The 25000-nt window shown below is 46.9% G+C and overlaps 1 protein-coding gene across 1 annotated transcript in view; it reads left to right on the top strand.

Annotated features, from left to right (window-relative positions):
* lnx2a (ligand of numb-protein X 2a) overlaps positions 1-25000 on the top strand; it is a 63986-nt gene that overhangs the window by 14861 nt on the left and 24125 nt on the right. Inside the window, exons 3-5 of the mRNA XM_063206364.1 lie at positions 11815-12086; positions 15732-15869; positions 22459-22658. Coding sequence (XP_063062434.1) covers positions 11815-12086; positions 15732-15869; positions 22459-22658 — 610 coding nt within the window. The remainder of the gene's footprint in view (positions 1-11814; positions 12087-15731; positions 15870-22458; positions 22659-25000) is intronic.

Genomic DNA, 25000 nt, shown 5'->3' with positions numbered 1-25000 from the left:
TAAAGTGGAGCTATGGTGAGTTATAGACAGATGTGTATAAACTACAGAGCAATGGTGAGTTATGTGGACAGATGTGTATAAAGTGGAGATATGGTGAGTTATGGACAGATGTGTATAAACTACAAGCTATGGTGAGTTGTGGACAGATGTGTATAAAGTACAAGTGGAGATATGGTGAGTTGTGGACAGATGTGTATAAAGTGGAGCTGTGGTGAGTTATAGACAGATGTGTATAAAGTGGAGCTATGGTGAGTTGTGGACAGATGTGTATAAACTACAGAGCAATGGTGAGTTATAGACAGATGTGTATTAAGTGGAGCTATGGTGGGTTATAGACAGATGTGTATAAACTACAAGCGAGTTATAGACAGATGTGTATAACATGGAGCTATGGTGAGTTATAGACAGATGTGTATTAAGTGGAGCTGTGGTGAGTTGTGGACAGATGTGTATAAACTACAAAGCTGTGGTGAGTTATGGACAGATGTGTATAAACTACAAGTGGCAGTACTCTTACAGACAGGGATTTTAAATTCACTTTTTTCATAACCAGCCAAAATGGCTAGATAGTAGATGTTTATATTGCTAGCCAAACACACACACTCACTAATGTCAAAGTGGCTGGTAAGTTTCCTTTTCTAATAGCCAAACTGAATTTGCAGCAGCATTTGGCTGGTTGGCAGGTGTTAATTTAGACCCCTGCTTACGGATGTAATTACAACGCTGATAGTATGATATTACATACCGGGACATGGTTTCAACTTGTAGTAGTAGTATAGTATGATATTACATACCGGTACCTGGTTACTAGTATAGTATGTGATATCATGCTACTAGTGCTGTAATTACATCTGTACGAGTACGTCTACTTAACTTAACTCCTGTTGACTACAGCTCTGGTTATGGGGTACCTAAAGGGCTGTTCTGGTTATGGGCTACCTAAAGGGCTCTCTGGTTATGGGCTACCTAAAGGGCTCTCTGGTTATGGGCTACCTAAAGGGCTCTACAGCTCTGGTTATGGGCTACCTAAAGGGCTCTACAGCTCTGGTTATGGGCTACCTAAAGGGCGTTATACAGCTCTGGTTATGGGCTACCTAAAGGGCGTTATACAGCTCTGGTTATGGGCTACCTAAAGGGCTGTTCTGGTTATGGGCTACCTAAAGGGCGTTATACAGCTCTGGTTATGGGCTACCTAAAGGGCTCTCTACTGCTCTGGTTATGGGCTACCTAAAGGGCTCTATAGCTCTGGTTATGGGCTACCTAAAGGGCGTTATACAGCTCTGGTTATGGGCTACCTAAAGGGCTCTCTGGTTATGGGCTACCTAAAGGGCTCTCTGGTTATGGGCTACCTAAAGGGCTCTACAGCTCTGGTTATGGGCTACCTAAAGGGCTCTACAGCTCTGGTTATGGGCTACCTAAAGGGCTCTACAGCTCTGGTTATGGGCTACCTAAAGGGCTGTTCTGGTTATGGGCTACCTAAAGGGCTCTCTGGTTATGGGCTACCTAAAGGGCTCTACAGCTCTGGTTATGGGCTACCTAAAGGGCTGCTCTGGTTATGGGCTACCTAAAGGGCTCTACAGCTCTGGTTATGGGCTACCTAAAGGGCGTTATACAGCTCTGGTTATGGGCTACCTAAAGGGCTCTACAGCTCTGGTTATGGGCTACCTAAAGGGCTCTACAGCTCTGGTTATGGGCTACCTAAAGGGCTCTACAGCTCTGGTTATGGGCTACCTAAAGGGCTCTACAGCTCTGGTTATGGGCTACCTAAAGGGCTCTACAGCTCTGGTTATGGGCTACCTAAAGGGCTCTCTGGTTATGGGCTACCTAAAGGGCTCTACAGCTCTGGTTATGGGCTACCTAAAGGGCTCTACAGCTCTGGTTATGGGCTACCTAAAGGGCTCTACAGCTCTGGTTATGGGCTACCTAAAGGGCTCTACAGCTCTGGTTATGGGCTACCTAAAGGGCTGCTCTGGTTATGGGCTACCTAAAGGGCTCTACAGCTCTGGTTATGGGCTACCTAAAGGGCTGCTCTGGTTATGGGCTACCTAAAGGGCTCTACAGCTCTGGTTATGGGCTACCTAAAGGGCTGCTCTGGTTATGGGCTACCTAAAGGGCTGCTCTGGTTATGGGCTACCTAAAGGGCTCTCTACAGCTCTGGTTATGGGCTACCTAAAGGGCTCTACAGCTCTGGTTATGGGCTACCTAAAGGGCTCTACAGCTCTGGTTATGGGCTACCTAAAGGGCTCTACAGCTCTGGTTATGGGCTACCTAAAGGGCTCTCTGGTTATGGGCTACCTAAAGGGCTCTACAGCTCTGGTTATGGGCTACCTAAAGGGCTCTCTACTGCTCTGGTTATGGGCTACCTAAAGGGCTCTACAGCTCTGGTTATGGGCTACCTAAAGGGCTCTACAGCTCTGGTTATGGGCTACCTAAAGGGCTGCTCTGGTTATGGGCTACCTAAAGGGCTCTCTGGTTATGGGCTACCTAAAGGGCTGCTCTGGTTATGGGCTACCTAAAGGGCTGCTCTGGTTATGGGCTACCTAAAGGGCTCTCTACTGCTCTGGTTATGGGCTACCTAAAGGGCTCTCTACTGCTCTGGTTATGGGCTACCTAAAGGGCTCTCTACTGCTCTGGTTATGGGCTACCTAAATGGCTGTTCTGGTTATGGGCTACCTAAAGGGCGTTATACAGCTCTGGTTATGGGCTACCTAAATGGCTGTTCTGGTTATGGGCTACCTAAAGGGCGTTATACAGCTCTGGTTATGGGCTACCTAAAGGGCTCTACTGCTCTGGTTATGGGCTACCTAAAGGGCTCTCTGGTTATGGGCTACCTAAAGGGCTCTATAGCTCTGGTTATGGGCTACCTAAAGGGCTCTACAGCTCTGGTTATGGGCTACCTAAAGGGCTCTCTGGTTATGGGCTACCTAAAGGGCTCTACAGCTCTGGTTATGGGCTACCTAAAGGGCTCTCTGGTTATGGGCTACCTAAAGGGCTCTCTGGTTATGGGCTACCTAAATGGCTGTTCTGGTTATGGGCTACCTAAAGGGCGTGATACAGCTCTGGTTATGGGCTACCTAAAGGGCTCTCTGGTTATGGGCTACCTAAAGGGCTCTACAGCTCTGGTTATGGGCTACCTAAAGGGCTGTTCTGGTTATGGGCTACCTAAAGGGCTCTACAGCTCTGGTTATGGGCTACCTAAAGGGCTCTACAGCTCTGGTTATGGGCTACCTAAAGGGCTCTACAGCTCTGGTTATGGGCTACCTAAAGGGCTGCTCTGGTTATGGGCTACCTAAAGGGCTCTCTGGTTATGGGCTACCTAAAGGGCTCTACAGCTCTGGTTATGGGCTACCTAAAGGGCTGCTCTGGTTATGGGCTACCTAAAGGGCTGCTCTGGTTATGGGCTACCTAAAGGGCGTTATACAGCTCTGGTTATGGGCTACCTAAAGGGCTCTCTGGTTATGGGCTACCTAAAGGGTGTGTGTGTGATTGTAGCTGGAGGGTAGACCAGACATGAGTGAGATGCATGATGTCATTTTAGTGTGTGAAGTTTCAGGTGTTTCAGTTTCAATTTCCTGCCCAGGTGTCTGTAAAGGCCTGTGTCCTTATCTGTGACTAGTCTCATGCTGTTTTCGTCTGTGGTGCTTATGCGTAACATGCTGCATGGCACGTGTGCAATAGTCTTGGTGCTTATGTGTAACATGCATGGCACACGTGCAATAGTCTTGGTGCTTATGTGTAACATGCATGGCACACGTGCAATAGTCTTGGTGCTTATGTGTAACATGCTGCTTGACACGTGTGCAATAGTCTTGTTGTGATGTTCTGTGTATGTCCTGTCTTCAACGAGTCTTGCTCAGGGACACAAAATGAATTTCAGAGCAAACAGACAATGAAGTCCTACGCATTGTATCATAGCATATCATTTGGTTTGCTCATGTGGTTACTAAAGTCTTCAGTCCAAAATGTGTTATCCAATGAAAAGAAGCTTTTGAAGTTTCGTGGGGTTTTTGAAGAGTCATCTGTTTGATGGGCTTTGTGAAGCTTTGTGTATACTACAGTCAAAGGTTAACATTATTTATTTTAGAATGGTACTCACTGCAGATTCCAGACAGAAGAGGAGAGTGGCCCTCTGCCTCCACAGCTGAACTAGAGTTACACCGCTGACGAGGCTAATGGGGCTTAACCAGAACGCATTGACTTGTTATGGGAGTCCGCTTTTGACTTGTGGGAGTTAGCGTTTGACTTCTTTATTGCTCTTTTGTGCTTAGTGTTTGGCAGACTAAGTAGGTAAGTCCCCATTGAGATAATGAGACCCTGTTCCAAGTGAACCCTGCGCTTACAAGCCGTATATTACCACTCGACAATAGTCCACTTTGTGCTACTGGGCTAGCAGTTCCTGGTTGTCGTGAGGCTTGGTGCATTCTCGCACACTGTGAAAATGTCTCTCCAGCAACAGCAGAAGGAAAGGAATTAACCTGAGTAGACTGTGTCTGTGTCTGTGTGCGTGGGTGTGTGCGTGCGTACGTGTGTGCGTGCGTGCGTGCGTGCGTGCATGCTTGTACACAGTAAAACTTGACAGTAAACAGTATTTTGAGAATATATGGAGCTGCTTGACTTCAGTGTTGAATTAAACTCTTCGAGTGTTAAATTAACACTGTGAAGACGTAAAAGCTCTAAAACAGTGTTAAATTGAAACCATCTAAAATGTATTCATAGGGTTTTTTTTGTTTACAAACATTGATGTTGTGAGGAGGGGCAAGGGATAGCGGTTTCCAACAATCCGAGGTTGAGCAGTGTGCAGGCAGGGTCACACAGCCAGGGATTGTTTACAAACGTGAAACCCATGTATACTCAACACTCAGGTGATATGACACTAAACTCATGGGGACCCATCGAAGGGGAATAGAGTCGCCCCTGCGTGAATCGAGCCTAGACGTTCTGCATTTTTTTAAATCTGGGGGTGCAAAAGAAAAGAAAAAGAGAGAAGACACATCTACTACATGTCTGCCAATTGGCCGACATCCACACTTTCACTCAAGTGCTCGCACCCACTCTCTCTCTCTCTCTCTCTCTCTCTCTCTCTCTCTCTCTCTCTCTCTCTCTCTCTCTCTCTCTCTCTCTCACTCACTCTCTCACACACACACACACACACACACACACACACACACACACACACACACACACACACACACACACACACACACACACACACACACACACACACACACAGTGCAGTGCAGTGCAGATCTGCTTCGGTAGATTCCTGGTGCAGTGACTGACAACAGACTGTGGTTGACAGCAAGCTTGTATTCTCCAAGTGATGCTGATGCTGTGTCACATCTCTGCAGACAGACAGGCAGGCAGACAGACAGGCAGACAGGAAGACAGGCAGGCAGGCAGGGAGACAGACAGGCAGGCAGGAAGACAGGCAGGCAGGCAGGGAGACAGACAGGCAGACAGACAGGCAGACAGACAGACAGGCAGACAGGCAGACAGGCAGACAGGCAGGCAGGCAGACAGACAGGCAGGCAGGCAGACAGGCAGGCAGGCAGGCAGGCAGGCAGGCAGGCAGGCAGGCAGCGTTGTCTAATCCCATCAGCTGTTAAATTGGTGCCATCTTTCGGATTACAGCTCCGATCAGGTGTTGGTCAGCTGCTGGCAGTGACGGACTGGGATAGAGAAACGGCCCTGGCATTTTGACCCACAACGCGGCCCCGCGGCCCCAAGACCCCCCCAGTAGCGCCCCCCCCCCCCCCCAAGGCCCCCCAGTAGCGCCCCCCCCCCCCCCACGCGCACACAGACAGAGAGAGAGAGAGACACACACACACACACCACTTCGCGGAAGTTGCAACAACTTGGTGACCGCGCACCACATGAAAACACATTGGTAAACACAAGGTGCATCCTGATCCTACTAGAACTAGGTGCATATGGTGCATCCTACACGTCGAAAACGGTGCGTTATAACAAGCGCACTCTGCACTCGTTGGCCCGCCCCACACAGAGAGAAATTGTGACTATTACCGTAATAAAATAGTAGGCCTAGTAAACACTGAAGTTTCAGAAACCGACCTTTAAACAACAGGCACCAGGCAAGCATCAACGTGCCTACACACACACACTATAAAATCAATGAACCAACCACTTTTGATGTCCGCTTTGCTCTCGCACCGCTTCTTTACGCAAAAGCCCCTTCTTAACGCTGGACAGTGGCCCAGCTATATGATGACAAGACTATGAGTGGGAGTCAGTCCAACTTCTATGCTAACCAGTCCAGAGCTGAACGCAAAACAACATACCAAGTCAAGTCAAGTCAAGTAGGTTTTATTGTCAATTTCTTTACATGCACTGGTCATACAAAGAATTTGAAATTACATTTCTTGCTTTCCCATACAGACATAGACTAATCTAGGTAAGGACATAGACAGTATAGACATAGACAGTACTTATACATGGACTTAAGACAGTATGGACATAGACAGTGCTCATACAGACATTTAAAGTGCAAGACTGGACAACAGAAGACTTGTAAAGGACATACATTACAGTATTTGCCTACTGCTTGAACACTATAGGCTGATGCTTGGACCAAAATAGCATATTGTTAAGCTGTTGGTAACATAACTTAAACACAGTGTGTCCGTACCTTAAACAAAAGTTCTGCTTAACACTGTTGTAGCAATTCAGCAACACACATTTTGCTTTATGCTACACACTTGCTCATGGTCACTGCACACTTTTTCCCTCCATAAGACACTACACTAAAAAATGAACACTCATCATATCATTGGGAAAACACATCTGTTAAAAAACAAAACACACTGGATGTATGACAAGATTTAGGCACCAACAATAAAACACATGCTTTCAAAATTAACCACTATTCTGCCAGGTAGAAAGCTTTACTTTGATGATTTCTTTACTAAATGCACACCTTCCTACACTCAAACAAAACAACAAATAGCACAACGGTACTAAAGAGTAAAATATGGAGTATGGCATTGACTGACTCAAGTTCTATAAAACCTAGCCTGATGCCAGGAGTAGCCTTTTGTCTTCATCATCACATGTTAGGTATGAACATGATAGTTTGTAGAAATACACGTAATAGTGTCATTTTCAGAACACAACCATGCAAGCACTTGAGCAACCTGACTGAACATGATATAATTTTGATGACGTCATGTAGATGTCAGCTGCATATTGTGTCTCGTATCATATTTAGATGTTTGAAAATTTGTGAATATACCCAATACACAAACAAATGGTCCATAAGCTCACCTACACACTGTTGTGTTGAGAGTGATGTAGGCCTACTGTTTATATTTTGTTTCAGTTTAATGTCCTGTACTGTAAGGTGCAGTTATGTAATGTACAGTATTGAATTTTGGGGTCTTGTGAATATGTACATTCTGTGAGTCTGAATAGACTGTCACAAAAAGAAAGACCGCTGTGTTTTGTATAAAGTAGACAACTGTTTTCACATTGATCTAATTTGTTTTCTCATTTGGTGCTAATGTGTGTCTTTTGACATGAAAATGAGGTTTTGACAAACGATTGTTCAGTTTTTATGGCAATGTTTAGGTTTTGATAGCAGAGTTTCATGTTGGCATGTGAAGGGTTTATCTTCAAGTGTTGAGAGTAATTGGCTTGTGTGTAGAGTTTTGACTCAAGGAGCGAAATTTTGAAAATTGTGTGCAAGCAGTAGGCAAAAACTGTAAGAGGTATTTGTTGTGCTTTTGTGCTTTTCCTAAAAAAAGTCCTTTATAGCGTTCTGACATGGTAATAGTAGCATTTTGAAGAAAAATAAATATTAAAAAGGTCTGTCAAGTACACCAGCAGCAGTGTGTGTGTGTGTGTGTGTGTGTGTGTGTGTGTGTGTGTGTGTGTGTGTGTATGTGTGTGTATGTGTTTAGTGCAGGTAGAAGGTGCGGTGTGCGTCTTGTGTGTGTGTTCGTGTGTCTGTGTGTGTGTGTGTGTGTGTGTGTGTGTGTCAGTGTGTGTATGTACCGTAGGCTACATCGATATGGCTACTAAAATGTATTTCAGCAAGACAAGCCACCAATTCGAGAGCCCATTACCAAGTCATGAAGTTAAGAATAAGCTTACAGTACGAATAAGAAAAACTATAACAGCCCCCAGATTACCACATCACTTTGCTAGTAGCGAGACTAGCCACGGACTGGCTTATGACAGTAGAAACGCGACCTTAAGTGAAATAAAAAAAAAAGTGTCACGGCGGACACAAACAATGTTTATTAATGGAAATCCTTCAGCCCTACCTGGTCTTATTCGTAGCGTCGGGCGGTGCAACACATCTTCTAATATCCATATTTGTGTGGGCGAGAGAGCTCTGCGTGCTATTCCATGTGTGAATGGCCTTTCTTGGCGATTGCAGAGACAAAACAACACACTTCTTCATGGTCTTCTTCCAAGCAAGCCAAGAAGCTGGCATAATAGATACTAAGACATAGATTCCAACAGAACACCGTGTTTTCAGTGACAACAACCTTGAATTTATGGGACACTTCTTGTCCGCCACACACCGCAATGCTCACAGGAAGTTTATCGTCAGTCACTAGGGAAACGGAGGACTGAACTGATTAAGAAAATACCTGAAAAGACCACAAGATGGCAGCATCTCACCGCGTAGTGACCACCAAACACCTCCACAAGTCAAGTCAAATGTGCTATCAATTTCCATTGCCGCTCCCCCTTCTTTCGTTTAATTCCTCCTCTTCCTGGACCTTCATTCATTTTTCTTAATAGCTATAATTGTCCATTCGCGTCGCGACATCTACCGTCAGTTTTTCTCTACAACAAGCTTCAGAATGTTGATGAATCTTTAGGCCTACGTTCTTTTTCTTATGGCGGGAACCGAACGTAAATTAAAAAAAAAAATCCCACAAAGCAATGCTTTACTACAGTTGTCTCAAACAAAAGCAACATATAAATAGGTAGGCTGTAGTTTTTTTTATTATTATTTTGAACACTTTTACATCATTGGAATATATATTCAGGAAAAATACAACATGAAACATAATGAGACCCACCCATCAATATGCCACCGTCCGTGTGTAATGTATGGCAGTGTCAGTGGTATAAATAGCGAAACGATGACAAGAGAACGCTGTTTGAATCGAACTTTGAACGCAGGCAGTGTGATAGTTGCTTCATAGATCCCAGACGTATGATTATGGGGCCGCAACGAGCATTGGAAGGGCCGCGAAGGTTATCTAAAAGGCCGCGGCCCTTCTGGCATGTGCCCAAATGCCAGACTGTCCAGTCCGTCCCTGGCTGCTGGAGATCACTAAATCCACTCTGCTTCTCTTTACCACCACAGTTATGAGTGGCTGCTTCTCTGCACCACCACAGTCATGATTGGCTGCTTCTCCACCACCACAGTTATGATTGGCTGCTTCTCCACCACACCAGCTATGATTGGCTGACGTGTTTTTATCTGTGCTCTACGGCAGTGTTTCCCAACCTTTTTTGTCTTGTGTACCCCCTAAGTATTTTTCGTTGTGCCATGAGTACCCCCCAAGTCAAGTTTTACATCATTTTCTCTATTCCAATGTAACTAAGCCCCATACATTTGATGAAATAATTTTTTCCAAGTACCCCCTGCAGTATGCTCGCGTACCCCTAGTGGTACACGTACCCCTGGTTGGGAAACACTGCTCTACGGCAGCCCTGTAGGGTCACACACAGCACAGAGCTCTCAGAGGTGAGAGTCTACACTTGACCAAGTAGTAAAGCAGAAGGGGTAAAGTGTTGTTACTGTAAGAAGTACATGAGGAATGATAGATATACAGCATCGACAAATATAGTTTTGCTTGAAAGTAGAGATGTACAGGATCCAAGATCCGCTTCCGGATCTGGCAGGATAATAGGGTTTTTCAGACTTTCCAGATCCGGCAGGATCTCAAGCAGTGGATCCGGTATCCGGCAGTTACCTAAAAATCAGGATCTGGGGCATCTCTTCTTTTTACGTAGCCTAGGCTTTTCAGTCAGTCTTTCACAACCCCAATCGCTGCATGGAGTGAAAACCCTTTGGAAGCGGCCGTTGTAGGCATTGTGGCAGTAAGCCAATGAGTCTTTAAAATAGTTTGCGCCAACGTAATAAAAAGGGCCCACGTGTGCGAGTTGGCTATGTGTTTCAACCCTTTCGTTGGATCCGGTATCCGGTTCCGGATCCGGCAGGATCTTAAGCAGTGGATCCGGTATCCGGTAGGATCCTAAAAGTCAGGATTCGGTGCATCTCTACTTGAAAATAATACAGTATGATTTAGTTAGTAGATTTGCCTCCAGTTGTGTAACAACAGAATGTAACTTAACCAGATAAAACTGGATCAGTGTGTAACACTGTAACAGTGTCCAACAGAATTGGCACATGTATAGCAGCCAAAGAGGAGACCTTCTCCACATGCCAAAGCATGAAGCATAGGCAGGACTATCTGTACAGAAACGAATCGTAGTTTGATTTGATCATTTTTGGACATATTGTGGTGGTGAGCGTTGACAGGTCCCTTATGGAGAGTGATGACCCAGGGGGTTGGGTTGGGAAGTGACCCAGATTGCACTCCAACCTTATTAGTCACGGGGCACACAAACAGAAACACGGCACACCTTGGCTTAGACAGAGAGAACTCAGATTCAGCATTCCCAGAGATGTGTGTGTGTGCATGTGTGTGTGTGTGTGTGTGCGCGCGTGTGTGGTAGGATATGAGTACGGTACAGTATGCATGGCTAAATGATGTGCATCTATATATCTGTGGTATACAGTCTGGTGAGCTTGGGTCAAAACGTCTGTCTGTGTGCCATGCTATAACCCATTAAGTAAAAAAACAAGAATTGCAGTTGAGTGTGTGTCTTTTCTGCAACAAATATACTGCTTGCTAGCCTGGCAAGCCCTTTTCATGAAAAGAAGTAGTGATGGGTAGTCTTGTCAGGCTAGTTGCTCGCGCACAGATACCTTTTTTACATCAGTTGTGCACACTTCTTTAAAAAATTTGTGTTTGTTTGTTCATCCCTGTCGCCTCCATCCAGGTGTCCCGGTACCCAGAGCCAGAGGGCGTCTCTGGACCCAAATTTATAACGCTGTATCATACCCCCATCCAGGTGTTTATAACGCTGTATCTTACCTGTATCCAGGTGTTTATAACGCTGTATCTAACCCCCATCCAGGTCTTTATAACGCTGTATCTTACCCCCATCCAGGTGTTTATAACGCTGTATCTAACCCCCATCCAGGTGTTTATAACGCTGTATCTAACCCCCATCCAGGTGTTTATAACGCTGTATCATACCCCCATCCAGGTGTTTATAATGCTGTATCTAAACTGTATCCAGGTGTTTATAACGCTGTATCATACCCCCATCCAGGTGTTTATAACGCTGTATCTAACCTGTATACAGGTGTTTATAACGCTGTATCTAACCTGTATACAGGTGTTTATAACGCTGTATCTAACCTGTATCCAGGTCTTTATGACGCTGTATCATACCCCCATCCAGGTGTTTATAACGCTGTATCTAACCCCCATCCAGGTGTTTATAACGCTGTATCTTACCCGTATCCAAGTGTTTATAACGCTGTATCTAACCCGTATCCAGGTGTTTATAACGCTGTATCTTACCCCCATCCAGGTGTTTATAACGCTGTATCTAACCCCCATCCAGGTGTTTATAATGCTGTATCTTACCCCCATCCAGGTGTTTATAACGCTGTATCTAACCTGTATCCAGGTGTTTATAACGCTGTATCTTACCCCCATCCAGGTGTTTATAACGCTGTATCTTACCCCCATCCAGGTGTCCGGGTACCCAGAGCCAGAGGCCGTCTCCGGACCCCCCCAGGCTGGAGTGTATGGAGGGGGGGGGGCCCATGGTGACCGACCCCCCCCGCTCGCCGCCACAGCAGACCACGCTGAGGGAGGAGGTCTCTCCGCCGCCGCCCCCCGCCCCCCTGCCCGCCCCCCCAGCCCCCGCCAACACCACCTGCCCCCCCAGCAGCGCAGTGCCCATGTGGACGGAGGACTCTGGCGTGGACAACCCCGCCTTCGAGGAGAGCACCGAGGAAGAAAGTACGAGACCGCATGTCTTTTGTCTGTGTTTGTATGTATGTATGTATGTTACTGGACTAGCCTGGCCGCGCCAAAAACCCCTACAGCAAAGCTGTGCAAATTCATTTTGCGGCCACTAGGGGCGTCTAGATTTCTAGGCTACTACTGGACACCTTCATTTTCCTTCGGGATTAGTAAATGATACTCTACTCTACTCTGCTCTACTGTTCTCTACTCTAGCATTTGGGTGTATCACAGACAGAGGTGTCAAAAGTGGACGTAAAAGTCAATTAAAGGGACACTGTGCAGGAAATGGTCAAAAAAGGTACTGCAACTATGCTGCCCATTGAAACTGGGCTGCCTAGTGCCAAATTTGATCTTTTCATGAAAGTTTACTAAGTAATAAACAAATGTTTTCTAGTATGGTCCAAGCAGAGTCATTTTTGCAGCTAAAAATCGCTATTTTCGGAAATTCAAAATGGCGGACCATGGAGAAGATCCCCCTTTTCATGTATGAAATGTGCAATTTTTCAAGTCATAATGAATACTTAGAATAACATTAACATTATATGTATGTAACATTGTTGAATGGGTAGCATGAATTCTGGAAATAAACAACTAAAAATCTCACACAGTCATGGGCGTTTTTAGACAGGGGCCAGGGTGGGCCTGGGCCCCTGTAGGATTGGTCCAGGCCCCCCCTAGGGCCCCTGCGCCAGCCAATCATACAAAAAATAAAAAATAATGTCTAACAGGTTTGCAACGTGCATTGACGGATTCCAAGTGCAACACACACAGGAAGGGACTAGGAGGGTCAGTTGTCCCAGGCACAGGCACAGAGGGGGTACAGAATTGGGTCCTAGTGACATTACACATGTTGAGTAGGGGGGCCTTCGTCAATTCTTTGCCCCCAGGCTCGGATGAGGTACTGCCACTGCCCCTGCACGCACTCCACCCGATTCGCGAGATGTTCCACCTGCAGACTTGTGAGCTAGAACTTCTTCATTTTTGGAGCTATTATCGCTGGACTTAAATGGAGTTGGATAACATGCTGAAGTGAGGAAACAATTCATTTCCTTAAGTGTCTGTAGGTGAGGAATAAGCCGGTTTTAAACGGAATGGTGGCATGCATTCGGTTTGGGCACTTAGGCTATTGTATGTGGCTGAGTTAAAAGGCAATTCTATGTGGTGCTATTTTATTAATTATTAACAGTGCTCAGATTCATAACGGTATTTAATTGCCATCCCAACTGTGTGTGCTGCAGCACTGCTATTAAGGCTGCTTATGAGTTTTGTCATAGGCTAACGTAGCCTAGCTTACAAATGCAATGGACAGACAACATTGCTACATTGCTGTTTGAAATGATTTGGGAGCAAAATAGGAGCGAAATGCATCACCATATGACACAAGCCACCGTACAAAATACCTTCTACGTTGAATTTGGCCTTTAATTCAAAGGAGATATTCACACAATGTCAAGTAAATCCGTTTGTTTTCCGTGTCTTCAGTCTGTTTAGTTTCTGTTCCCACTGTTCTGTCGCTACTAGTCAAGCGCAAGCAACACGACGCCGGACCTAGGAACCAGTGTTGCCAGGTGTAGAACGAGAGACAAGCAACTAGTGTTGCCAGGTGCAAGATAAATAAGTTGTTTTGGGCTGGCTTAGAAAAAAGCCCAAAACAGCTGCCAGAGAAATTAGCAGCTGCTTATAATCATTTAACCCTTCTTCCTTGAAAGATCTACTACTGGGACTGAATGCCCCGTGGTGGAGATTTTAGGCTATTTTATGCAATGCTGCATTTTCTCTTATTTGAGACTTTGTTGGATAGGGAAATATAAACTGTTAATTATAAAAATATTATTGAAATGAAAAAGTGATAAAATAGAAATGGAGATTAATTTAAATTCATGATTTTATCTCATTTTTAAATTTAATTTCAGTCTTTTCGTTAGAAAGGTTTGGGGGAAAGTCGCCACTTATATATATTTAAAAAAATGTGCAGATCCAATTGTCATCAAGAAAACTGTGATACACATTTTTTTTTTCAAAACCGCCCATCCCTAGTTTGTATGTTCTTGCCATTATATTTTTTCCATAATAATAATAATTGGTATAGCACATTTCAAACAAGGCATGCAGCTCATTGTGATTTAACAGTTAGATTAAATATGAAATTGGTAAGTTGGTTAACCCATTGATGCCAAATACTGTGCCAAATGCTATCATTGACCGTAGTGCCAGGAGCTGCATGATGTAGCTTTAGGCTCATGAAATTCAACATTTTTGTAAATGAAGAAAGTTTGTATGTTAAAGCTGACTGAATGGGTGATACTGCAAAATGAAGCAGCTTTTAATTCAATTAATTTCATGCTTAGTATGTGCTTCAGATGCTGAAGCATGTGTTTTTGCAGGTTTTTTAGGCAACACTGGGTTTAGAAAAAGGCCGATATTTTGGCAAAAGTAAGGTTGAAGAATATAAGGTACATGGGCCCCCCTCAAAACATGTGGGCCCCTGTCAGGCCCCTGTGGTAATTTTGGGCTAAAAACGCCACTGCACACAGTGTCCCTTTAATGGTGTTGGTACAACACTAGCACGTGATATTACATAGCTGTTACACTAGTTATTCCGCTGTACCTAATGAGATAGATAGACTGTGTTGTTAAAACACTTTTTTTAACTTTTACTTAAAACACCTCGATCATAGATCATAGAACTGTAGTTATCATGTGTTGTATACAAGCATCATAGAACTGTGTGGTAATGGTTACAATGGTCAATATTTCCATGCTACAGTGTCTCATCCCAACTAGTCCATTTTTGTCCTCCATGTTTAGGTGTGGTGGGGGTGTAATGTGTGTGTGTATGCTAACTGAATCTCCTGTCGTCTGTCTGTAGGTGTGTGTGTGTGTGTGTGTTCCTAACTTCTGTCCTCCATGTTTAGGTGTGGTGGGCGTGGAGTGTGTGTGTGTGTGTGTGTGTGTGTGTGTGCGTGTGCGTGTGCGTGTGCGTGTGCGTGTGTGTGTGTGTTCTTAACTTCTGTCCTCCATGTGTAGGTGTGGTGGGCGTGGAGTGTGTGTGTGTGTGTGTTGCTAACTCCTGTCCTGTGTTCTACAGGTGTGGTGGGCGTGGAGTGTGTGTGTGTGTGTGTGTGTGTGTGTGTGTGTGTGTGTGTGTGTGTGTGTGTGTGTGTGTGTGTGTGTGTTCCTAACTCCTGTCCTGTGTTCTACAGGTGTGGTGGGCGTGGAGTGTGTGTGTGTGTGTGTGTTCCTAACTCCTGTCCTGTGTTCTACAGGTGTGGTGGGCGTGGAGTGTGTGTGTGTGTGTGTGTGTGTTCCTAACTCCTGTCCTGTGCTCTACAGGTGTGGTGGGTGTGGAGTGTGTGTGTGTGTGTGTGTTCCTAACTCCTGTCCTGTGCTCTACAGGTGTGGTGGGCGTGGAGTGTGTGTGTGTGTGTGTGTGTGTGTGTGTTCCTAACTCCTGTCCTGTGCTCTACAGGTGTGGTGGGTGTGGAGTGTGTGTGTGTGTGTGTGTTCCTAACTCCTGTCCTGTGTTCTACAGGTGTGGTGGGCGTGGAGTGTGTGTGTGTGTGTGTGTGTGTGTGTGTGTGTGTGTGTGTGTGTGTGTGTGTGTGTGTGTGTTCCTAACTCCTGTCCTGTGCTCTACAGGTGTGGTGGGTGTGGAGTGTGCTCCTCCGCGCGTGAAGCGTCCCCTTAGCAACCCCTGTATCCACCTGCTGCGCACCGGAAGCTCCGCCTCCTCTGGGTGGGACTGTGCCGAGTCTCCGCCCTTCTCAGCGGAGGAAGGTACGTACGGCCAGAGCAAAGACTTGTCAATATTGATGTTGTTTATGTACGTGGGCGCGAGGCTGATGTGGGCACGGCAATTTCCTGCATCTCGTATCCGATTAGACGCCCTCTGGATCTACTACATCTGGGCTGGATTAAAACTCCTTATGAGCCACCATATCCGCCACTGAGGGCTGCCCCCTTGCACGGGTGAGGCATAAATGCAATTTCGTTGTGTGCAGTGTGCAGTGTTCACTTGTGTGCTGTGGAGTGCTGTGTCACAATGACAATGGGAGTTGGAGTTTCCCAATGGGCTTTCATCTGGGCTGGATTAAAACTCCTTATGATCCACTTTATCTGGGCTGGATTGAGGGTGTCAGTGGCAGGCAGCCATTTTCAAAGCCTCTTCCTAGATGTTTGATTGGCTTCAGAGTCAGACTGCTGGCTGAGACACTTCAGGACAGCACACAGGAGTAGCTACAGTACAGACAACTGAGATACTTACGGACATCACTGAGACGTACTGTACCTACAGACAGCTCTACTCCACTGAGGCGTACTGTACCTACAGACAGCTGTACTCCACTGAGGCGTACTGTACCTACAGACAGCTCTACACCACTGAGGCGTACTGTACCTACAGACAGCTCTACACCACTGAGGCGTACTGTACTGAGGCAGAGACGTTCTAAATTGCGTCTTAAGGGGTTAAACACTTGTTTAAGAGTCTCTGAACTGCTGACTGTGCCCATTGTTCATTGTTGTAAACTCTGAGCTCTGCTTTTCCTGCTAATTGCTCTGTTTATTGTTAACACATAATGTGTACAGTAGCGCTTGTCATGGTGCCTCTGCTACCTCAAACCCTCCACCTCCCTACTCAGGTGCTCATGTGCTCACTGTTGTCAGAGAGAGAGAGAGAGAGAGAGAGAGAGAGAGAGAGAGAGAGAGAGAGAGAGAGAGAGAGAGAGAGAGAGAGAGGCAGCCAGCTCCTTGAAGCCCTGACCTTTCCTGGCATTTTAAAGTTACGGGGCCACTGGGGCCACTGCGCTCCTGAGATCAGAGTGAGTGTGCAGAGTGCAGATCAGCAGAGTGTGAGTGCGTTCCAATATGCGACCTTGCCTCCTCCACTTGTGCTTGTTTCCTCGCCCCACCTCCTGGCCCCTCCTCCGTGGCGAAACCGATTAAGTTTCCCAGCTGTCAGCCTAGCCACAACAACTTTTGAGGGACTGTTTTTCATTCACCATCCCAATTGCAAATGAGAAGAAGGCTTTACAATTGAGCTTTTGCAAGATATTGAAATACAATGCTGTGGTCAGTGATGTCATCATGACATATTACTTCCTGGTACGAGGAGACAAGCACAAGTGGAGGAGGCAAGGTCGCATATTGTAACAAACTGTGTGTGTTGTCTTTTTTCATGGTGGCCTTCCTTCTCCCCTGTATCCGTGGCAACGGGGCGACAATGCTGGCTGAGTACTGACTCCAAACTCACCTCCTGCCTCCTGCACAGCAAATTATGGCAGAGTTCATTAACAACACTTGGAGACTAGGAGCAACTCTAGTAGTGTTAAATCTGACTCACTAAGCAGTGCTGAATTTGACTAGCCTAGAAATCTAGACGCCCCTAGCGACCGCAAATTGAATTTGCTCCCGGGGGCAGTCTAGCGGACCCCGGTCGTTTTGCGAGGCTGAAAGTTATCCGATGACAGGGCCAATCAAATTGCGAGGGGGGCCGGGCTACCTCTAAGAAGAAACATGGTGGCCGTCCGTGCTACGTACAGCACGAAAGTGTTTACTTAATTTAAAAAGCCTTGTATTATATGCCTGCCCCAAATTCTAATAAGATCCATGTCATTAAAAACGAGACATTTGGGAGCTTTGAAAGTCTTTAAGTAGCTTACTAAATAGATGGGACTGACACCTAGTCTACCGAGCTAGAGGCTAGCCAACCTGTCGTCAATTACACAGAGCTAGGTATCCAGCCGTGTATTAGTTATGGGTATACAGCTAGCTAACACCGAACATGCCATGTTGACAACAATCATAAATATAAACATTTAACAAGCCCCAAATTGCTCAACATTTCGCTGGTTGATCAAGGAGGACCATGTGGTTGAAAACGAGGCATTTTTGAACTGTGTGAAAACACGATTTATTAGGAAACTTGTTTGTGGCTGTGGTGATCACACGCATTCACTGCTACGACGGCTCGGAGTTGCCGCTTCACCTACATAGGGGCGTGTCGCGTGTACGTTCTGAAAGACAGCTGTGACGTTACACAGAAGTGTGTGGGGATTGGTTGTTCCACCATCCTGTTGCGTGGCGTTGAGTGCCAAGGCATTTTGATAGACAACCGTTTTTCCCGCCCACACTCTCTCCGAGTTCACCCAGACCCCTGTACAGCTTTTTGCTGTACGGGTCTGGCTCGCCAGGCTAGAATTTGACACTTTATATTGCAAAGTTTACAGCGTGCTGTGCAGCCGATTCTCAGGCATTCTCAGCTGTGTGTATGGACAGGTGTGGGTGTGAGAGGCTAAAAGACACGCCCCTGAGACATCACTGGACAGGTGTGGGTGTGAGAGGCTGGCTACAAGACACGCCCCTGAGACATCACTGGACAGGTGTGGGTGTGAGAGGCTGGCTACAAGACACGCCCCTGAGACATCACTAGATAGGTGTGGGTGTGAGAGGCTGGCTACAAGACACGCCCCTGAGACATCACTAGATAGGTGTGGGTGTGAGAGGCTGGCTACAAGACACGCCCCTGAGACATCACTGGACTGGACGGACGACTCTAGACAGCTGACAGCTTTGGCAGCGGCCGTCTGGGACAAAGTCATCTGAAAGGGCCCCAAACCCCAATACATGCGATCAGGGTTATACATTTACTTTTGTCACCACAAGGCACAATTTGGCAAGTAGATGTTCTATTGTACCAGCCACGCATACAGTCCCTATCAGTCGAAGTGGCTCGTAAGTTTTCTTTTCTACCAGACAAACTGAATTTTCTCCAGAATTTGGCTGGTTGGCGAGTGTTCGTTTAAAGCCCTGCATACAATGCAATGCAATGAGGACCCAATTCTGGGCTCCTTCTCTCCCTGGGCCCGGGACAGGTGACCGATTTGCACCCCCATCCATCCCCCCTGTCGGCATCCCTGCCTACGCGCCCCTCAAAGACGATGAAGACAAATGGAAGGCTGCTGAGTTTAGCAGCGTTGTAATGATGTAATTAAGTATTTTCAGCAAATAGTGAATAAACCCGCCGGTGACCCCTTCTGCAGTAACAGGCTACTGCCTCTAATTTCACTTCAAACACTGATGTAGTGAAATGATGTACATCAATTTCACACCATCATTCAATTCTATACAAAGAAAAAAAAACATGTTCAAACTAATTCAATAATACTGTGTATTCCCATATTCAGCTACTGAGCTAATGTTGAGTGTAGCGATAGCAGTTCATGCACTTGGTAAGGTCTGAATACTTTATGAGTGCAGGGTAACTGTCTAGCAGGCACTTTATACTACACCAGATTCTGCTCTTTTAGTCCTATGTTTTATTTATATGAAGTAGGTCTTTGAAGTGCTAAGGTTTTTGTCTCTATGTATCATGCAGACATTTATACATTATACGGTTATGTGTGCATTTCCAAGATGTTCTGTGTCTGTGTGCATTTGCAAAATGTTGTGTGTCTGTCTGTGTGTGTATGAGAGGACAAAAAAAACGGGAGACACAGAAACACTGATGATTAAAGACGTATACTCTAACTCCTTCATCCAGGTCATATGTGGAAAAGCACTGACTGATCCTGTGCCACTCAACATCGGCATTAAGACTGGGTGCCCATGGAGCACCATAAACTTTATTCTAGCCATCAACTCCTGGCTTAAATGGATGTGTCAGTGCGCGCCCGCAGGAGCGCGCTCCCCGAACCCCGTCCAAGGCTACGCGGACGATGTGGAAATGTCATCAAGGGACGAACGCGTGATTAACAACATGCTCCTGCGTACAGAACAATTCATACAGTGGTCAGGCCTGGACATTAAACACACAAAATGCGCTGCCTTCTATGAGAGACGAAGTGGTGGAATAGATGGTACAAAGCTAAGTCTGACAAGCCCCCCGTCTTCTCAATAAGGAGCAATCCCATCCGCATATATGAACGCCACGAAACATATCCATATCTGGGACACAGGTTTAATGTGGCGGGCGACTGGGAGGAACAAGTGGCGGAGTTGTGCCAGGAGTACACCCAAAGACTGGCACTCATAGATTCTTCTCCCCTCCCTGTTATGATGAAAATCGAGGCCATTAGTGCTATAGCAGTAGCGACAATACAACACCTTTTCCCAAATATCCACATTGCTCAAAATACGCTGGCAGCTCTAAATAACGAAACGGTGAGGCTGATAAGAAAATGGACTGGATTAAATAGCCACACAACACGGGACATTATCTTCCAATCACGCAACGATGGGGGCCTAGGTGTCCCAAATGTAGAATGGATTTACACTGCTACAAGAACAGGGCATCTCATCAACATGTTAAACAGTGATGACACCACTGTCAGAGAACTGGCACGCGCATCGCTGTTGTTACATCTACAGCGACGTAAAATACCACCTGCCTCTCCCAGCGACCCCCAGTTTCTTGGATTCAAAGTTAAAGAAAACGGCAAACTCGACATCAAGGCAGCCGGATTCGGGGTGCGCTCCGATTGGATAGATCTCAACGACCTTTGCCAACGAGCGCGACTTGAACTGTCCTGGAGGAGCACTGACGGAGCAGCAGTCACACTCGAGGATATTGTGACAAACCACCAGATTTCGCCCTTAGTGATCCTGAACGAAAACAACACGACATGCCAGTTGCAAATTAAAAACATCAGAGCATCACTTTTAAATAACAGAAAAACATTGAGCGCACAGCACTGGAAAAACCTAAAACTACAAGAGAAATTGGCGCTCCTTGAGTCCGCCGACAAATCCGTGTCCCATTCAGTTTTTAAAAATCACTCCATCTCAGAGGAAATGATTATGTTTGCCATTAAAGCAAGGCTGCAATGCCTGCCAACAAGGTACAACCTGTCAACTTGGTACCCATCAAAGTATGACCCTTCTTGTATCCTGCATTCAAACCAGCAAGAAAAGGAAACTGTTGCTCATATACTAAATGGGTGCAATCACTATAAGGGACAGTATGTGGCCAGGCACGACCGTTTGGTTGACCTGGTTGCGAAGGACTTAGAGAAAATACACCAAAGACAGGATTGCAGTTTTTTTCTACACAGCACTGTGAAAACGAACTGGTTTCAACAACAAAGTTCTGATTCTGATCACTTTCAGAACATCCCAAATACACCAGATATTGTAATAGTAAATTCAGAGGAAAAATCGGCATGCATTATTGAGGTGGGGTGTTGTTTTGATCTGTATATGGACACTTGTTACTACTCGAAAGTGCTTAAGTATCAGCCATTATTGGAACGTATTTCCCAGTTGGGGTATGATTGCAGACTAGTAGTACTGATCTTTGGAAGCTTAGGCCATGTACACAAGAATGTAGTTAGAGGACTGCAGTTAGGAGGAATGCAAAAAAGAGGAGCAAAGAATTTGGCAAAGTTTTGCTCTGTTTCAGCTATTATTGGTAGTATGCAGATATGGAGACATAGATGTTTTGTTTATCCATGAATTTTGAAAGCTACAACAAAAAGCGGACTGGTACTATATGTAAAAGTGTGTAGCCCTTAAGATCTATCAACATGTCAAATACCTTTTCCAAAATATTTGGATCTTGGACCCTGTTGCTTGTCTCTTGGATCCAAATAAAAGTAATCAAATGTGTGGCCGTATCCATATGTTTACGTGTGTGTGTGTCCAATCTGTCCATGTAGATGATGAGTATATCTCTGTGTAAACTGTCTATGCTTATGTACTGTATACTGTACGTGTATATGTGTGAAGCTGACATCGCTGCTGGAGGGGTAGAGCACCCGTGTGTGTGTGTGTGTGTGTGTGTGTGTGTGTGTGTCTGCGTGTGCGCGTGTGCATGCATGTGTGTGTGTGCGTGTTCGTGTACTGTATGTGTGCGTGCCTGTGCGTGCGTGTGTGTGCGTGTGCCCGCTGCCTTCCTGAGGGGGAGATCACTAAACTGTGTGTGCGTGTGCGTGTGCGTGTGCGTGTGTATGTGTGCGTGTGTGCGTGTGCGTGTGCGTGTGCGTGTGCGTGTGCGTGTGCGTGTGCGTGTGTGTGTGTGTGTGTGTGTGTGTCCAGGCTGTGTGAAGCTCCCTTCCCTTCCTGAGGGTGAGATCACTAAACTGTGTGTGTGTGTGTGTGTGTGTGTGTCCAGGCTGTGTGAAGCTCCCTTCCCTTCCTGAGGGTGAGATCACTAAACTGTGTGTGTGTGTGTGTGTGTATGTGTGTGTGTGCCCGTGTGCCCCCAGGCTGTGTGAAGCTCCCCTCCCTGCCAGAGGGGGAGATCACTAAACTGTGTGTGTGTGTGTGCCCGTGTGCCCCCAGGCTGTGTGAAGCTCCCTTCCCTTCCTGAGGGTGAGATCACTAAACTGTGTGTGTGTGTGTGTGTGTGTGTGTGCCCGTGTGCCCCCAGGCTGTGTGAAGCTCCCCTCCCTGCCAGAGGGGGAGATCACGAGTATCGAGGTGCACCGCTCCAACCCCTACATGGAGCTGGGCATCAGCATCGTCGGGGGCAACGAGACGCCGCTCATCAACGTGGTCATACAGGAAGTGTATCGCGACGGCGTCATTGCACGCGACGGACGCCTGCTGGCCGGCGACCAGATTTTACAGGTATTCTATTGGCCAGTCGCTTCCTCCTTGTCAACAGGGAGAGGGAACTTGCTGCGTAATTGTCATCAGGACTTAAAGGGACACTGTCCCATTTTTGGAAATAAGCTTATTTTACACCTCCCCTTGAGTTAAATTATATGGTTTTACCGTTCTCCTATACTTTCAACCGTTCTCTGGGTACGGCAGTGCAAATTTTACCTCCAAGCTAGCAGTTAACATTGAGTCCAATGAGACCAGTTAGCCGCCAGCTGGTCTCATAGGACTCAATGTTAACTGCTAGCATGGAGGTAAAATTTGCACTGCCATACTCAGAGAACGGTTACAAAGTACAATAGAAAGGTATAACTCAATTATTCAACTCAAGGGGAGGTGTAGTATGAGCCTATTTCCAAAAATGAGACAGTATCACTTTAAGCCGGGCTTACACTGTGCGACTTTTTGCCCGATTTTGCCATGATTTGTCACTCACACGACTTTTTGGGTGTCAGGCCGATTTCTTGCTCAATCGGAGGTCAATCGTGAGTCTTGCGTCGTGTAGTGCACATGGGGTAACGACAAGCGATTTCACCATCGTAGGGTCGCAAGAAAATCAAAACTGTTTGAAATCCTGGTCGTCCTCGTGAGTACATCACACAGTTAAAGCAGGGTTACGACCCGATTTGACACTACACATGCACAAATTGATAGAGCAGCGCGATTCGCTCTTGAGCGCGTCCTCATCTCCAACTCAGGTGCGCATGTTCCCTCCTCTGCAGGTCCGGGAAACATGACTGTTGTGTCGCACAGTGGGAGCACTCTGCTCGCATCCGACGTTGGCTCGTATAGTGTGAGGACGTGAGTCGTGAGATGTGAACTTTTAAATCGTTAAATTCCCTCGTGCAGTATGAGAAGGAGCTTAATACCCACGATTGAAAATATTGCACAATGTATGCTGGGCCCGCCTTTAGTGATTGTAGCTCATCTGAATGTCCTGTCTTTGCTATGACCTTACTTATCCTCTCCTATTTCTCCTCTCCTCTCCTCTCTCCTCTCTCCTCTCCTCTCCTCTCCTCTCCTATTTCTCCTCTCCTCTCCTCTCCTCTCTCCTCTCTCCTCTCCTCTCCTCTCCTCTCCTATTTCTCCTCTCCTCTCCTTTCCTGTCCGCCTCTCCTTTCCTCTCCTCTCCACCCCACTCTACTCTCCGCTCCTCTCCTCTCCTATCCTCCCCGCTCCTCTCCTGTCCTCTCCTCTCCTCTCCTCTCCTCTCCTCTCCTCTCCTCTCCTCTCCTCTCCGCTCTCCTCTCCGCTCCTCTCCTTTCCCCTCCTCTCCTCTCCTATCCTCCCCGCTCCTCTTCTCTCCTCTCCTCTCCTCCCCACTCCTCTCCTCTCCTCTCCTCTCCTCTCCGCTCTCCTCTCCGCTCTCCTCTCCGCTCCTCTCCTCTCCTCTCCTCTCTTCTCCTCCCCTCCCCTCCTCTCCTCTCCTCTCCTCTCCTCTCCTCTCCTCTCTCCTCTTCTCTCCTCTCCTCCCCTCTCCTCTTCTCTCCTCCCCTCTCCTCTCCTCTCCTCTCCTCTCCTCTCCTCTCCTCTCCTCTCCTCTCCTCTCCTCTCCGCTCTCCTCTCCGCTCCTCTCCTCTCCCCTCCTCTCCCCCCCTCCTCTTCCTCTTCCTCTCTCCTCTCCTCTCCTCTCCTCCTGTCCTCTCCTCTCCTCTCCTCTCCTCTCCTCTCCTCTCCGCTCTCCTCTCCGCTCCTCTCCTTTCCCCTCCTCTCCTCTCCTATCCTCTCCTCCTCTCCTCTCCTCTTCTCCTCTCCTCCTCTCTCCTCTCCTCCCCTCTCCTCTCCTCTCCTCCTCTCCTCTCTCCTCTCCTCTCCTCTCCTCTCCTCTCCTCTCCTCTCCTCCCCTCCTCTCCTCTTCACATCCCTCCTCATCTCCTCTCCTCTCCTCTCTCCTCTCCTCTCCTCTCCTCTCCTCTCCTCTCCTCTGCCTCGCCTCTCCTCTCTCCTCTCCTCTCCTCTCCTCTCTCCTCTCCTCTCCTGTCTCCCCTCTCTCCTCTCCCTCTCCTCTCCTCTCCTCTCCTCTCCTCTCCTCTCCTCTCCTCTCCTCTCCTCTCTCCTCTCCTCTCCTCTCCTCCCCTCCTCTCCTCTCTACCCTCTCCTCCCTTCTCCTCTCCTCTCCTCTCCTCTCCTCTCCTCTCTCCTCTCTCCTCTCCTCTCCTCTCCTCTCCTCTCCTCCTCTCCTCTCTCCTCTCCTCTCCTCTCCTCTCCTCTCCTCTCCTCTCCTCCCCTCCTCTCCTCTCCTCTCCTCTCCTCTCCCCTCCTCTCCTCTCTCTCCTCTCCTCTCCTCTCCTCTCCTCCCCCCTCCTCTC

The sequence above is a fragment of the Engraulis encrasicolus genome, chromosome 9 (assembly GCF_034702125.1).
Source record: "Engraulis encrasicolus isolate BLACKSEA-1 chromosome 9, IST_EnEncr_1.0, whole genome shotgun sequence".
In the NCBI taxonomy this organism is placed as follows: Eukaryota; Metazoa; Chordata; class Actinopteri; order Clupeiformes; family Engraulidae; genus Engraulis; species Engraulis encrasicolus.
This window is presented reverse-complemented; position numbering and strand designations above follow the sequence as displayed.